Here is a 16,204-nt window from a genome sequence, read left to right on the forward strand (position 1 = left end):
TCCCACTGAGAGTTGGCAGATTCTTATTACTTTCATTAGTTTTTTTTGGGATCTTGTTTCTTCTTCTTTGTCCCCTTTGCATACCCCAAATATTTATACTGTGCTGACCAAACATAAGCTGATCTTGCAACTGGAGCCGAAACCTGCAAACAACTTTGCTCCTGAAATTATTCCCAGCTGAAAAGCAGAGGTGTGCTCCCACTTTCTGCCCTGTACACTAGGTAGAATAAATGTCCTTTCATGGCTGCTCTAATGCTCTTAAATTTCTCTGACTGTATGGACGGTGGAGGCACTCAGCATCCTCTAAGTTAACGATTTTAACTTTTGTGGTGCATTTTTGTTTGTTTTCATGTCTGTAATGTTTTTGTACAAGCACTAAAATGATATTAATATATCTAAACCATTGTACATGAGAAATACATAGAATACGGGGACAGCAGAAGTGATAAAATTCTAGAGAGAGAAATGTAGTTACATATAGAAATTTCACTTCCAAAGAAAAGTCTTTGATGTGTTACATCTCACTTTAGGGGTTCCAGGGATCACAGGCAATAATTAAAAGTGATTCCATGTGCACAAAAGAAATTGAGCAAGACCATAATTAGACAATTTGATAATAAGATCATTAACAAGCTCTTAATATAACTGTGTTAATAGAAACAGCTATAAATACAAAACTATGTCTGGTATTACATCAAAGCTGAGGAGCTTTCACAAGCAAACCTAACCCACCCTGAGATAATCTAAAACTGTTAGAATAAAATATCAGTGGATTGCAATGGGATTTTTCTTTTCTCAGTTCACATTATTAATAAAAACAAAACCAAGTGCTAATAAAAATAATGAATGATGTCATGCACATGCAAAGTGATAAGTATGGGATCAATTAACCTGAAGCTGGGATTAGTGCAGAGGATGAAGGGCAGGAGAAGGGTCAAAGGCTATCTACTGGGTTTGGGAACTGTGCACCTGATAAGCCTGGTGAGCCTGAGGCTGGGCTGCAAAAGGCTGCGCAAACCAGGGGAGGGAGCATGGGCATTGTATCGCTGGCAGGAAAGGAACAGGGTGGTGGTGCTTTTCCCTCTCTGCCGGAGAAAAAAAGGGGATTTCCAAGAGACCAAGTCACTGAAATATAGTTTGATGCCGGATGTGATGGGAGTTTGAAGAATCCTGAGGCAGGAACAAGCAGGGCAGCCCTTTTGTGGGTGAATGGCTTGAGGTGAGAAGGAGGTGGTAAACAATAACAGGCCAAATGTTACTGAGAGGGAAAGACTTAGCAAATTGAAGTGAGACTGTGAGAGGCTGTATGGCTAGACAGCAGGGGACATCAGCTGTCTGTGGAGTGAGTGGCTGTCAGCACCTGGTATGTGGCTAATGTTTAAAGCAGCAGCCGGCTGCAGGCCTGGTATGTGTCAAGGAGGATGTTTCAGACAGGTGCTGTCAAACCTCAGAGCTGCTTAAAGGATGCTCTTATGCAACTTCTATCCACCCAAAACACAGCATAAATTCTTTTGGGAAAGCAGGGTGGCATACAACATGTTAACAGAGATGTTGTGATCTTCTAGGTCAGCAATTCTCTCTCTTTGTTGACCCCATCAGAAAACCTTCAAATTATTTGTATCAGAAATTAGTTGGAAAAACATTAATCCTTCCATAGATCATTGCCTTGATTTCTCCTCTCTTCCTCTTTGGTCCCCCCCAATTCATACCATCAGCTTCAAGTAGGTATCTCATCTTCTGCCCCTACAACCTCAAGGATTGCAGTGATCTGGTACTGTTCTCCATGGTCCTCGCTAACCCTCCAGCTTTCGTGATGTCCACTTTCTTGATCCTGGGTGCATTCATGTGAAGGAAATGGCTCCCAAAGAAGGCATGTACCAGCTCTGCAGATGTTGAGGTGCATGTTCTTTAGTTCAGTCATGATAAAAATCTGGTAGAAATCCTTAGTCAATAGTAGTGTGAGATGTGACTGCCGCTCAGTGATAAGAGCAGGTTTGTATGCAGCTTAGAATGCTCTGCATGTACAAAGATTTGAGAATCAGTGCAGAGGGGAGACTCACTCCTATTTCCAAATTATGTGTTTTTAACTATGTTATCTATCTAATGCAAAACAGAAACATAAAGAAGAGGCAAATACATTTCAATTTTTCGTGTGCCTCTGATTTTGAATGTACATGGGAGAGACTTCATTATTACAATGAAGTGACTGTTGTCTTTGTGATATACTTTCCAGTGCTTAGGAACAAAACTCATTCTCTGTTTCCTAGATGGCACACGTATATTCTCCATCTGATTTGAATGAAGTGGGCAGATTTTTACTTTTACTTGCAGTTTTACTAAGATTAAGATTATTTTTGTTGTCTGGTGTTTTCATATTCAAGGACATGAAAGAAAGTCAACTTAAAGCGTGAATTTCAAATGGCTTTGTTAAACTGCAGTAAAACTCTTCAGGTTTAAACTGACCATAGTTAGTGCTGTATTAAGGCTTGTAATGCTCTAACTCTAGGCAATCCCTATCTTTGACCTTCCCAACTCCCCTGTAGTTGAGTTGAGAAAGGTGGAAATCTGACAGTGGCACAAAAGAAACTGGAGAAGAGACCCTGAATGAGTGTTGCTTGAGGAGAGCATATCCAAGATGAATGAAAGGCAGCTCTGCTGAACCAGGTTGGAAGCTCAATGTGAAGTGGAGAAATTGGTAAAATTGTTTCCGAAAGCTGAGTGGATAAAACACCTCCCAAAACCAAAAACCAAAAGGAACTCCAGACATGCAAAGGCAAAACTCATTGTAAAAGCTACCAGTAACCTGTATGAATCTATTGATTTTTTTTTTCTTCTTTTACACTAAAAGAGTGATCTTGCATGCAGTTTAAAGATACTAATGTTTCTTAGAGTGGAGAGAAAAGTGTAAGCATGCAGAAATTATTTAAAAAAACCCAGGATATAAAAGTCAGCTGAATGGGACAGAAAATTTTTGATTATCTGATGCATGTCAATTGTAGATGTGCTGAAACTGAACAGATTTGATAAAAAATGTTACATACTGAATAGGTCTTTTGAGAATGCTAAGTTATGAAATGAAAACACAATAATTTTTCTAATGACCGTTTGCCTAAAATAAAGGGGATATGATTCTCATGTTTGAAAAGCAGTTACAAGAGGTTTCAGCTTGCTACAAACCCGTTTATAAATCAGGAGAACAGTAAGTATATAGGTGTCACAAATACTGTCCTGACCTTAACACTTGTGATGTTTAGTTACTAGTCTTCAGGTATGACAGCTGTTTGAGAAATCACTGGTTACAGTGTCAGTATAGCTCAGTGCTGCCATTCATCAAAGAACTGTAATGCTCTTCACAGGAAAAGCAAGCTAAACTTTGAAAATGTGGAGGTGTGTCAGAACAGTAATTGCTACTGTAGCATGGTTACTCCAAGAGGTTCAAGTGATCTGTTGATTTGATGTTTATCAAAGCTTGGAATAATGGGGAAGTTTGAAAGGATCAAAGAAAAACTAATGTTATTCCAGTATTTTAACAGGGCAGGCCCATGTAATCATAGGTCAGTCATGCTTCACGCTTATCCTGGATAGGTTTGAAAGGATGGGTAACAGGATATCAACAATAAAGAACAGTTTCTTTGTGAATGGCAATCAGAAGGATTTTATGAAAAAAAGGTATAATTGCATTTGCCACATTGGTGAGGAGTGAGACTAAACATTTGGTTGATAAAGCTACCTGTTTGTAAGCTCTTGAAATCATCTCATTCGAACAACAGTTAGGTCAAATTTGTAGCCAGCCTCTAGTTAAGTGAAGAGGGAGCAATAGCAACTGAGTTCTGTGTGGTTACTGGAAGCCTGAGCCAAAATGCATCTGTGATACATCTGGGTTGCATGCGTGACACAAGACTGCTTATAGTAATTGTGCAGAAAAGTACTAGGGGGTCAAGGTGAATAATCAGTTGAACACAAGCCCATAGTGTGCTCTGGTGGCTAAGAAAGCAAATGCAATCCTTCAACGTTCAGGCAGGAAAATACAAAGCAAGGAGGAGAGAATGGAGCATAAGTGAGAAGGCTTCTGCAATTTTGTGTTTGTTTCTATTCTTTGTGCTATAAAAAGGGTGCTGACAAATTCTGCCTCTTCGGCAACAGCTGAGTTTGTCTACCACATAGCTGTAGAAGAAGCTTCCCTCCAGGATACCCTGTGCGTGCTGTGGCCGCAGAGTCAGTCTGGGTTGCAGAGCTCTAGACAACCACACAGCAGAGCTCAATGGGCAAGGCTTGGATTTGCACCACTGAAATTTTTATTTAGATTTTCCTGCTGCTATTTCATCTCTTCTTCCCAACCCAATTAAAAATCTGGCTGCTGTCTAGTTGTCAAATGCTAACACAAACACCTGTGTCCCAGATGTGTACAGCTGTAAGTCCATCAGCGCTGATCCATCATCAGAGCTATAAGCTCATCCATGGAGCAATTAGAAAACACTTTGTTTTTCCCCTTCTTCGGTCCCTCCTCACGATTTTTAATCCTCCTGTTTTTCCAGAGTTTCCTCTCTTCTGCTTTCTGCTGCTGCAAGTTTGTAAGGTGAGCCTTGCTCAAATTTTCAGTCTCTTTCAGATAAGAAAACAGAGAACCTAAATCAAAAGAGCACATTTTTTTCTGGCTGCAGAGTGGCTGGTTTATACTGAAAAATGTTAAATTATAAAAATCCAACTGTCAGTATTATGTGCCAGCTCAAGAAAAACACCTTGAAAATTTTAATATTGAGTGCTACGCCAGACAGGATTAAGATTATATTCCCCGCCCCTCACCCTCCCGAAAAGAATTGGTCCCACTGGTCCCCTAGATGTGTTCTGGAGATACTGACTGTAGGAGGGGGAGCATGCTCATGGCCTTTTTGAAAGTGAAGGCTCAAGTCAGCAGCAGAAATCAGTTTTTCAAGTTTAAGGGACAAAAATGGTAATAGTTGAAGAGGTGGGATATGATAACACTGCAGAAGTTTTTACTGCAGTTGGTAAGACAGTCTCTTTACAAGGGCTTGCTGGAAACAGGTTAATGTAAAAAGCCTCTTTCTTATTCCACTGTGCTTTCCTCATGACCTCTGTCTCTCCTTTTGCCCAAGTTCCCTACTTACAGCTCTCCAGTTCTGGATTGCCTCCTCTCTCCTCTCCCCAATGTGTACTAACAGTGCTTATGGGTGGATCTTCCTGCTGGGGAAAGGAGAGAGTTTCAGAAGGACAAGAGGGAAATATGTTCTCCTTTTCTAGCAAAGGAGATGAGATAATTTCATTTGCTCAGCTGGGAGTGCTAATGGATGGCTTATGTGAAGAAGACATGTTGGGCGTGAGGGAAGTTGTCTGTGACAGAGAAGGTAAGGCAGTGTGGTCTTGCCCTGAGAAGGTGTCAGTTGCTATGTACAGAGCAATAGAAAAAGGGAGGCCACCTCACTGCCCGCTTGGTCTTGCTCATGTGCAGCTTTGGCTTTTACTTACCAAAACATTGCTTGTACTAGCAGAGATCCTGCCACCTTAGATATTCGAATGATTCAGTCTTTACTTAGCAAAACTAACTGATTTTTATGTAAGGGTTCCCAGCTCAGTTTGATGGTACAGTGCTACTAATTTATAGTCATAGTATGTATCTCTGTCATGCTTATTTGAGGAAAAACTCCCATTGACTCAGTTTATTTGAACATACTTTTGCTTTAACAGAAGTGGTGCCATTGTAACAGTGAGGAGTTGCTTTTCAACTGTTGGGGCTCTGGAATGCTGAAAACAGCAAATGTGTGAAATGTAGCCAAAATGATGATAGGATAAGTTTAAGTTAGGGTGCACAGTCACGTGGAAAATAACCCAAGTGCCTCTGGAAGGTAAATTTACAAGTATAATCTCTTTATTGGGCTGGAAAGTATACCCTCAAGAGAGAAAGGAGAATAGAGGAGACCTCCCCCCCCCAAATGGAGACTAACCATGGACTAACAGGATTGTGTTTAGAGCAGAGGTGTTTGCACATTCTTGGAAAAACATACGGGTTTTTTGTCAGGGTTAAGGCTTTCCTCCCACTAATGTTTCTTAATTAGTTCTTTTACTCCCTGCCTGTGGAGAGTGAGAGTCTGGAAAACACACTTCTTCCTGGGCAGAAATTTGATTGTTGCTTTCCGTTACTTCTCCCCTCACCTTGTGTGATGGATTACATACCAGCAGTTATTGCTGCCTGGACCTTTTCAGAAACAAAAGAACTCTTTTGAGTTCTCTTTTGAGACATGAGTCTTCCACGAGCATCTTCAAGTAGAAGCTGGCCTCTGTGATTTAGTTAATATTAACTGCTTTGTGTTTTTTTTTTTTTTTTTTTTTTTTTTTCCTGAAGAATGATGAATAATATTGGTGTTGAAGAACACAATTTCTTAAGGTCTTGCATTGTATAGTTGAGTTTTCTCTGAGGTAGAGTAATGACATAGGGTTACAATGTCTAACTTCCATAGACTATAGTTGACCAAATCAAATAGCTGTGCACAAAATCTTTGAGAGTCGGTACCGTATTAGTGTTTGTCTGCTATATGTTTACAAAAAAGTAGTATGTGTATAAGGGATTTGTATATGAATCTCTGATCAGCTAGTTTCCTATAACATGTATTGCAAATTGCTTGTCCTGTTTCTTGCCCACCTGTTTCTTGTTTCTCTGTCCACCAGTTGACCGCTGACTGCTCTCATCATGTTGTCTTGTGAGCTTTGTGTAAATGCGTGTATGAAACAGGCTGTGTTCATGCTGAAAGGGGTTGTTTGCTTAGTCTGTTGAGGAAGATGGGCACCAAGCTGGGTAGCAGAAGGAAAGGATCATTCTCTTTGTAGTCTGCTTTCTTAGTGATGGAGTTAAAATGTCATGAAAACTATATAGCAAGGTACGGATTTACGAAGGGAAGTGAAAGAGAGGAGGATGCTTCTGCGTTTACCTTACATGATCATATAGTAGTGCTGTTCCTCCTGTTCCATGAGGTTAGGACTGCATTTACCCTGGTACAGCTGTCTGTGTACTTCAGGTTTCTTAACTAGAGCCTGTTTGCTGGGTATATTTTTACTGGGTAAAGCCAAGAATTCCTCAGCATACCTGCCTATGATGGGACTCTAAAAAGCAAAACTTCCTTCTCTCTTCTGTCTTTCCCTTGTGGGTTTTTAGTTCAGGAGCAAAGATGAGGGATTAATTACTAGCTGGTTACAGTGGAGAAGATGAACAACTAAACATAGCTGGAATTGGTGTTTACTTGAGCTTGAAAACTCAAAGGTAATGTCAAAAGGCTCCTTGCAACAAAGTTCAGGGTGCACTCTGTTTAGTTCACTGCTTGCCTTGTGCACTTATCCTATGGTCTGTGTGTTGTAACTGATCTCCTGAAGCTTTCAGACCTCTTACACGCCTTCATTTGTTTATTATAGGAATAGGAGTTTATAGTAATGCTGTTTATACTAAAGATGGGTGAACCATTACAGCAATAAGAGAAACCATCATGAACCTTTGCCCTGAACTCAAACCAAACTATTCTGTGACTTTTAAAGTTCTGTTTCAGTTTTCAGTGTCACTGTATTTTGTTCTGTCACGACTGGAAATGAGTGCCAAAATACAAATGGTATTTCCAGTGTCAACCTCGGATTTCACAAGCAGATCTGCTGTCATGCCAGTAAGTGTGGAGTTTCTTCGACCTCACAAGTTTCAGTAGTGAGTATAACCTTTCCAATTGCTGCTGCTTAGTGTGGCTAGCTCAAAGCGCTTATCCCATGAGGCTTGCCCATTGCTATTTCATATGGGACAAGATACTGTCATGTGCCTATGGGACAAGATACTGTTTATTGAACTAATAAGCATTCCTAAGGGAATGTGTGCAGATGATTGCTTGCAGCTGAAATACTGAAACAGAAAGTGTCATGTAGCTGCATTTCCCTGCTATTCAAGCAAGGGTGTAGTGACTGTCCAGCTTTGGCCTCCTTCCTGCTAAATGTGTTGCAAGGCTGTCAGGCGATTCTTCTGTGAAATTACAGTGGAGCTGCCCAGTATAGAATAAGAAAGTAAACTCTCTTTTAAGCTCTATCAGATTTGTTTTGAGAACAATTTGTGACTAATGTGTTTCTGGAACCCGAGTTTCTCTGAATTTATAGGCTTTTCTGTTTCATATTCCAGACTTGGACCCAGTGTTGAGCTATCCATCTAGTAGAGTCTGATAGATTAGTAGGGCCAATCTTGGGAGTAATCAGTTCAGGTTGTGTCTGTTCTCCTCCTTTCTGCTCCTGAGGAGGAACAGTCTTCCTTCTTCCCTCCCTCCCTCTCTCTCTGTTTATTGTTGTATCAGAGAATGATCTGATGTTTGTTTTAACACTGAGATGAAGCTGAATTCACTGCTGTCCAGCACTCTTTAAAGCTGGTGTGCTACTTGAATATTTATATCATGCTGACATTTGCTTACTTTAGAGAAGGCTTTATTTCCTTGGAATATTTATCATAGTATGCAGGAATTTCCATCTTGAACTGCTGCTGGATCTGAATGTTGTATATAATTACCTGGGTTCAAGCCCAGTTGCCTAAGGGAAGTTAACTTTCAAAGAACAACAACTAGCTCTGTGGCACTACCTAGCTGAGGGAAGAGCTGGCAAGCATTTTTCCTGGACTGATGTGGAACAGCCTGGAAAGAAGGCTCACACCTCACTTCAGCTATATGGGTAGCTTTGTCTAACACATTATGGTAAAAATAGAGAGTCCTTTCTCCGTGTACCTGGCATCATGGGTGGGGTGCCTATATCTGATATGATCCCTCGACCTAGTTATGGTCTGGGATGGAAAATAAGATTTGACATCTTTTGCATCCCATTTTTTCCCCCTGATTTCCACCAGTCTCTTTCCCAAAGGTTAAGGGGGGAGGGTTGGTGCAGAATCCAGTTCCTGCCTTCCTGACGCACTTTGATGCTGTGACCCCCTTTGTGCATAGAATAGAAATGACCAGCTTAAGGCTTGATCAGATCTCAGCCTCCTGTTGTTTCCCATCAGCTTATATGACTCTCTTGGGCTTCTGAGGCTAGAACTGCTCTTTTGCTGCTGTGCATAAAGAGGCACCATGATTTATGAATCAATTAATCACTGCATGCTGAGGAGCTGTTCACGGTAGTTAAACAGTGAAAATAAAATACTTGAGTGTATAATAAAGACGGATCATAATGAATATGACCCTCTACCAGTGAATTGTCTCCCTCCCTATATTATACCCCCTACCCATTCTTTCCCAGCACAGCCAAACTATCAAGACATGAAATTTGTTCATCTTGGATAGCATGGGGTTCAACAAATTACTTCAGAAGGGTGGTGTCTATTTGTGTGATTTCCCCCCCCCCCCTGCTAAAGCCACAAAAATGGAAAAAAAAAATAAAAAAGATTCTGATACTATTGATTGTAAATCTTTTTGAGTAGTCATAAGAAAATCTACCAATAAGTCTCCAAAACTTGAGGGAGGGGAAGGTGAAGTCTGCCCTGCCCTGCCTGGTCTGTAAAACCACAAAAATGTGTTGTGAAATTTCCAAGAAATAGTTCCACCACATAACTGCCATTGTTTGTTCTGCGTAACACACATCATTGCTGTGTATTTGCAAAACTGTATGATACTGTAAGAACTAGGCAAGTTTGGTGATAAGCTCCTGCTAAGAGTGCTGTTTGACCTCACAACTTACTGAAGCACTTTGCAATTTAGGTCAGCATTCAATGACTGTAGTCAGATCAGGGTGGTGTAGTGCTCTGTAAATAGTACCACTGACATTCAAAGATCTACCTATATACCCATGAGGTAATGGCGTGAGGTTTCAAACCTCATCAGTGGTTTTGCACCAGAACTATGCTTTCCAAGAAGAAAATTATTTTTTACAAATTATTGACCCCATACATGTTCCAATTTCTAAATAAAATTATTGTTTTATTTTACATTATCAGCAGATACCCAAAATAGTGGTAAAACATTTGATTAATAGAAAAGTGTGGTGTGTTTTTGTTTCCATCTGAAAAGCGTATTTTTGGTAAATGAAATGCTGAAAAGCTCTTGAAAACTTTATCAAATATCCATCTGTTTGGAATTCTGAAAAGGATTTTGGGAGAGTGATGGTGGCACTTCTTTTTTTTTTTTTCTTAATTTTTTCTTTACAAGCAGGCTTTGAAACATTTTTGTTGCAGAATATTTCCTGGATTTTCTGAGTACCAAAAACTGGCATTGATGAGTAGATGGATTTGTGAACCTTGCTGCAAGCCCACTGGTTTTAGTGGAGTTGCTCTTGATCTCACCTGTATAACTAAGAGTAGATTTCATTCAAGCCAGAAATTAGGTGCAGTGGTGTGAAGCAGGTTAATTCATTCTCTCTGCCATGCATTGAAGCTTGCAGTGGAATTATAATATTTGCCACTTATCAGTAAAAGTTAAAGAATTTTTTCTTTCCATCATGATCTTGTTTCTCATTTTTGTTCAGCTCTGCTGCTGGCATATGTTGACTGTATCTAATGGCCTTTGTTTGCACTCTAAGCTTATCTCATAAATTGGCTTTTGAAATGCACAATCAGCAGTAATAATGTTTCACTGTCGTGACCATGGTTAAACATTTCTTTTCTGTTGCCCCCTCTCCCTTCTCTGTTTGATTTTCAGGATCCAGGTTTCTCTTCAGTGATTCATGACAAGCTCCAAGTTCCCAATACCATTCGTAAGGCGTGGAACGAGAAGGACAACAGATGTGACGTTTGTGCCACACACCTGAACCAGTTGAAGCAAGAGGCCATTCAGATGGTGCTGACCTTAGAACAAGCTGCCAACTCAGAACATTATGATGCCTCACCAGGCTCTCCCCCACCTCTCTCCAATAACCCCACATTAGTGAGTCCCCGGCACATGGGCAGCCTGCAGCCCAGGGACTGGGCGTACATGCCAGCTCCTTATGCTACATCTAATTATACAGGCTTTGTTGCCAACAAACACATTGGCAAACCCAGCAGTCTAGGAATTGTCAATGGGGTGGAGAAGAAAAATGGCTCTCCTGGACACCAAGCCAAGGTCAGCTTTCAGATGGCCACCAGCCCCAGCAACGGTAATGTTCTCAACTCTGTGGCAATCCAGGCTCATCAGTACCTTGACGGCACCTGGTCTTTGTCAAGAACGAATGGCGTCACTCTATATCCCTACCAAGTAAGTATTTTAAAATAACAAAATATGTTAGTTTTCTTCCCATCAAAGCTTGCATGGGCATGCTAATACTGCTTGTGCCTGCTGGGTAGAAGAGTGAGTAGTGCTCGTATAGCGAGCACCAGAACAAGGAGTGCTATAATGTTTCTGTTTCCCTGATAGGGGATTGAGTAGGGGGAAACACAGATCACAACCAGTATTACTTAGAATACGCTTTATTAATTCAGCTGTTATTAATAATAGAACCAAGCTGTTGTTTTTAATAGCAGATAACTATTCATACACTATATGCAATTATTCCTTCACAGAGTTCTCGCTCACTCTTGGTCGTAGTATTTGGAGTAACGGCTGGGACCCAACCACATTAGTGCACCAGTGACTTCTGGGCTGGTATTCAGGCAGGACCCAGAAGGTCTTTTTGGTTCATCATGTGTGCATATGATCCTATAGTCTTTGACTACATATATCAGGAATGACTTTTGTGTTCTAAGTTACATACATTCTTATTGATGCTCGTGTGTGCTGGTGGCCTTCTGCAGATTCATCTGATTCTTGGTGTTTTGATTTTTATCATTCCTCATGGATTCAACAGGTCCACCAGTCTCCAGAGCTTAGCATTTCTGGGGAGATTTTCACGTACTTCTCACATGTTCTTTTTCTCCTCTTTGGCCTGCTGTTTTCTGGTGCACCACACCCATAAGTACCTGTAGACCCCATCCACACCAGCTGGCACAGGAGGTGCTTTTATGACAGGAGGTAGGCTTTCCTATGCATTTAGCTGCAGGTGGTGGGATTTTTAGAGTGCCCGAGCACTTGCAGATTGCAACACAAGCCTATTCTTTCTGAATTCTCCCAGCCACCCCTGTTGGCTTCCTTAGGTACATAAAGATCTTTGGAAGTTGGTCTTTCTACTAAGTTGTGAACAGATTGCAAGATAGATCCCTAAATTAATATTTAACATCCATTAGTATGAGTAACTGATATTACAGCCAGAAAAAAGTTATGTTAGTCATAAGCATTAAGATATCGTCAAGCACCAAAAAAGACTTGGTAAAACCAGAAGTGAACTACAGTTATTTTATCTGGTAAATATGTGACTTTATAGTTTTCTGGATTTATGCTCTAGTGAACCTGAATCACATTTGGGCAGGTCAGTATGCGATCATAATTTGATTTAAGAAAAAAAAATAAATCTGATCTGAGTTTGATCTAATAAAAAAGCCTAAACAAAGAGTGTGCTTTAAAAAAACTGAGTAATTATTATTTGTATTAGGCAAATCAGTTCAATTTTACTGCAGTCCCAATCTTTTAGATTCATCTTCTATGAAAATGTGTTCCTTGTTTACTTTTGAATAAACTCCATGGTTTCTAGATGGTTCATTTTGTCTTGAAGAGATTTGCTAAGGAGAATCTAATATTCAAAACTTTCCAGACTGGTCCTGTAGTTTGGCTACAGTTAGATTAAGGACTGTTGCCTACCATTTCCCTCTCCTTTCAATAACCTTGAAATAGAAGAGACTGCTCCCCACCCCTCTCCAAAAATACCCAACCAAACAACTTAAAACCCCTCAAAAAACAAAGCAAGCTTCCCCAAAACACCCAGACAAACTGAAAAAAAACCAAACAAACCTAGCAATGTTGGTCTATGATGGACTGTGTTGATAGTAAGTTTTATATTCTCTTTAAGATTATGTCTTCAAATGTTAAAATTCTCACTTTACTCAAGTGTCACATCTAATTGTTGAGTCAAGGAATAATAATGATAGCTTTTTTTTTCTTTAGACACGTTGAAAGGATTTTAGCATTTGGTTGTGTAGTATCTGTATCACACTGTGAATTAGTCAAGTAAGAAGAAAAACTTTGAAAAGGAATTTATTTGTAACTTGAAGTAGTAGGAAGATGCGAGCTTTGCTTTTTCTGCTTTTGTGTACAGAAACCAATCTCCAATCTTATTTGCTACACTTTTTCAGAACGTTTTAGATCTCTCTCCCATATAAATATCTTTTTATTATGCACTTACAGTTACAAAACTCTGCTGGGGAAGAGCACTAGGAAAATGAATCTGTTACCTCACTTTAATTAGCATCCTTCTTGATTTGAATGTGAATTTAAAAAAGAGGCACTAGCTACTTACTTGCGAATGTCTATATATTAATTAAATTTTCTTGCCTTCCCTTAAGAACGGTGATTAGCAAAACCTCACTGTGCATTAGCTAAGAGGAATAGAAAATAATTTCTTGGGATAAAAAGCCTTGCACTTCAGAGAGGTACAGTACCCTTCTACATCATAATCTTGTTAAATTGATGTCCAGGGAGAAGTCAGTCTCATGGCTCTAGACTTAATGGCGCCTGTTGTAGACACCTCCCGTTGTAAATTAGCTTTTGTTAGACAGTCTAGATAACTTGACAGAAATGGTTGAGTACCTTGAAAACTGACCATGTTTTCTTCCTTGAAGTATCACCAAAAAGAGGAAACGTTAGTTTGGAAGTGACATTCTGTGGCTCAGAATTGACTCATGGAAATTTTAGGCACCAAAAAGTATTCCTACTATTTTAAGTTCTAGGATGTTACTCCCTTCCTAGGATCTTCCCCTCCAGACTGCCTGAAATTAGAACCTTGTTATGGGGAATGAATTACAACTTTTGTTTCAGTTCAGGTAGAAAGAAAACCCCTAAACCAATAAAGTGAGTGTTGAGATATTATAGGGCTTAGCTGCTGCAGTAGTGTAGGGCAAGTCTTAAATGACATGCCTCTCTTCACCTACTTTTCCAGGAAGAGTAATTGCTATCAGGAGTAAGTAAAACAAATGTCAATTTATACACTACCAGATTTAGTAATGTATTATATGTTTAAAGTCTGAAAAATAGAAGTAGTAATACTGTCTTTAACTGGAGATGCATTTCAGATGTAAAAGAAACTTTCTTATAATTTCATGGAGGCATTATGGGAACTCATCAATGGAGTCTTCTAAGAATAAGTCAGAAAGAGCTGCTAAGAATTGTTTAGGCAAAACTGGTCCCACCTGGAGATTAGGAAATGGCATAGATGACCCCATCAGTCCCCAACAGCCCTGATTTATGTGATTCCATGTTTAGCCACCCCTTGACTAGACAGAAACAAAAGTCTGGTTCCAAAAACCTGTGATGTCACCTAGGCCTGGCTCACAAATGAACAGCTGATGCTACTTTCCGTAAGGGGCTGAATCACATTTTGCTGGTAAGTGGTCCTCTTACAAAACAGGGAATCAGAGGCAAGGGAAGGGGAATTGATTATCTTAAACAAAAAGCATGGCCGTTAAAGCCCTCCTGTGAACGCTGGAGTGCTGAAATGGTTACATGGTCAGGGTAAAAGTGACCCCTTTCTGTTGAATACATGTAGGAAAATACCAACCAAGATTCAGTAGAATTTGATCGAGTCTGAAAATCATACTCTTTCAGTCATTAGCAGGTAGCATTTGTATGCCTGGGGGATCAGACAGTGTTTAGCAGTGTAAAGTTAAGACAGTGTAAAGGCTTCTGTTGATCTCCCTATCACTCAAAGGGATTTCTCTCCTTCCCTGCTCAGAGAAAACTCATTTAAATTGGTGCGGGTTTACCTGAGAAGGGCTGTAATTATTTGTGCAGCTGCTAATGTGAATTACAGGATACCACCATGTTAAGTACATTTCTGTTGCTTACTGGTTATTACGTAACATTTCTACAGAGACCTTTGGGCCTGTGGTACTAACTGGGGAGCCAAAAGTCCAAATACCTTGATGAAATGATTGCTTCTTGTAATTTTTATAGAGAATGTGGTACAAAATTGAATGCATAACGTTTTTATTACTTTATTATCCAAAGCTGGTAAAGTAGCTGAAACAAAACCATCACATTAAAGAATGAGATAGATTTCCATCCTTAGTTGTTCAGACTGATTTAGGGTTTGCTTTCAAAGGGAAAAGAGTTGAAAATAGTGCCTAGATTAAGCTAGTTACACTAAAACACTTCTGGAGTAAAAGCACTCCATTATTTAGAAGTAGTTGTTCCTCTTTAGAATGGGTGCTCCCTTTTAACTTAAATTAACTGCATGGTTCTTGCATGTTGGTGTGCTTCTAAAGCAAAAGCATGGCATTAACTGCACTGTGGTGTGAGCTGCAGAACATAAAACTATGGCCATTTCCTCGGTCATCTAGTTACCGTCCTGGATCTGCATAAGAATCTTTCCATGTCTTTAAGTAGAATGGTCAAAAAAGCATAACAACAAAAAAAACCCATAGTGTGTTTGGTAGATCTGAGTGACTGGAAGGTAAGAAAGAACCAGAGAACTGGAAAAGGCCAACTGTTCCAGGATCAATGTGGGCCATGAAAGGGAAGGGTGGGTAACAGAAAACGTGGCTGTTGATGTGGGTAGGTGAGCACCTCCTGCTCCTTACCTTGGGGTTGTAAAGTTTGAATTTGGTAAGGAAAATGATAGTGCATGTAAGGATTTGAGTAGGGGTATTGTGAACATAACGATATTAAAGGAAAAAGTGTTCCTTTCTCCCTTACACTTAAAAAGACCCTTTTGACCAAAAGTTTGGAAAATGAGATCTTAAACTACTGAGAGCCCCTTGGCCCCAGGCATAATGATCTCAAGCCTATTCAGAGAGTTATCAAAGGCTTTGTTTGTGTACAATTGATGAAAGCCTACAGTATGTGCTTTCTGTTTCCTCTTTATGTATAATGTGTGTTTAGAAGAACACTGTTCTCTGAGAAAGTACCAGCTTGTTCTGGAGTTTTGCAGTGGCGAATGATTTGTTTGGAGTTTACTTAGGTCACAGCTGTCTCATAACACATCAGTTCTTTCAGGCGTAGGCTTTTAAAAAGAAACTGGTAATGATTAGAGTTGGGCATAAGATGGAGAGTTCAGATACAGAGCCAACGCCTGTGTGGGGGGTATTTCCATCTAGGATTTTGATTCCAAGCTTTTTTTCAAAGTCTCTGCTGTCTAATTTATTTCTCTTCCACTTGCTGCTGCTTCTGCTGCTTCTTAAAAGTGTTCAGCA

At 40.0% G+C, this 16,204-nt stretch overlaps 1 protein-coding gene across 1 annotated transcript in view; it reads left to right on the plus strand.

Moving 5' to 3' along the window:
* The window catches only part of KIF26B (kinesin family member 26B), a 305,891-nt gene that overhangs the window by 91,644 nt on the left and 198,043 nt on the right, over positions 1 to 16,204 (plus strand). Inside the window, exon 2 of the mRNA XM_009893663.1 lies at positions 10,650 to 11,183. Coding sequence (XP_009891965.1) covers positions 10,650 to 11,183 — 534 coding nt within the window. The remainder of the gene's footprint in view (positions 1 to 10,649; positions 11,184 to 16,204) is intronic.

Source organism: Charadrius vociferus, unplaced genomic scaffold, assembly GCF_000708025.1.
Source record: "Charadrius vociferus isolate BGI_N301 unplaced genomic scaffold, ASM70802v2 scaffold309, whole genome shotgun sequence".
NCBI classification, from domain to species: domain Eukaryota; kingdom Metazoa; phylum Chordata; class Aves; order Charadriiformes; family Charadriidae; genus Charadrius; species Charadrius vociferus.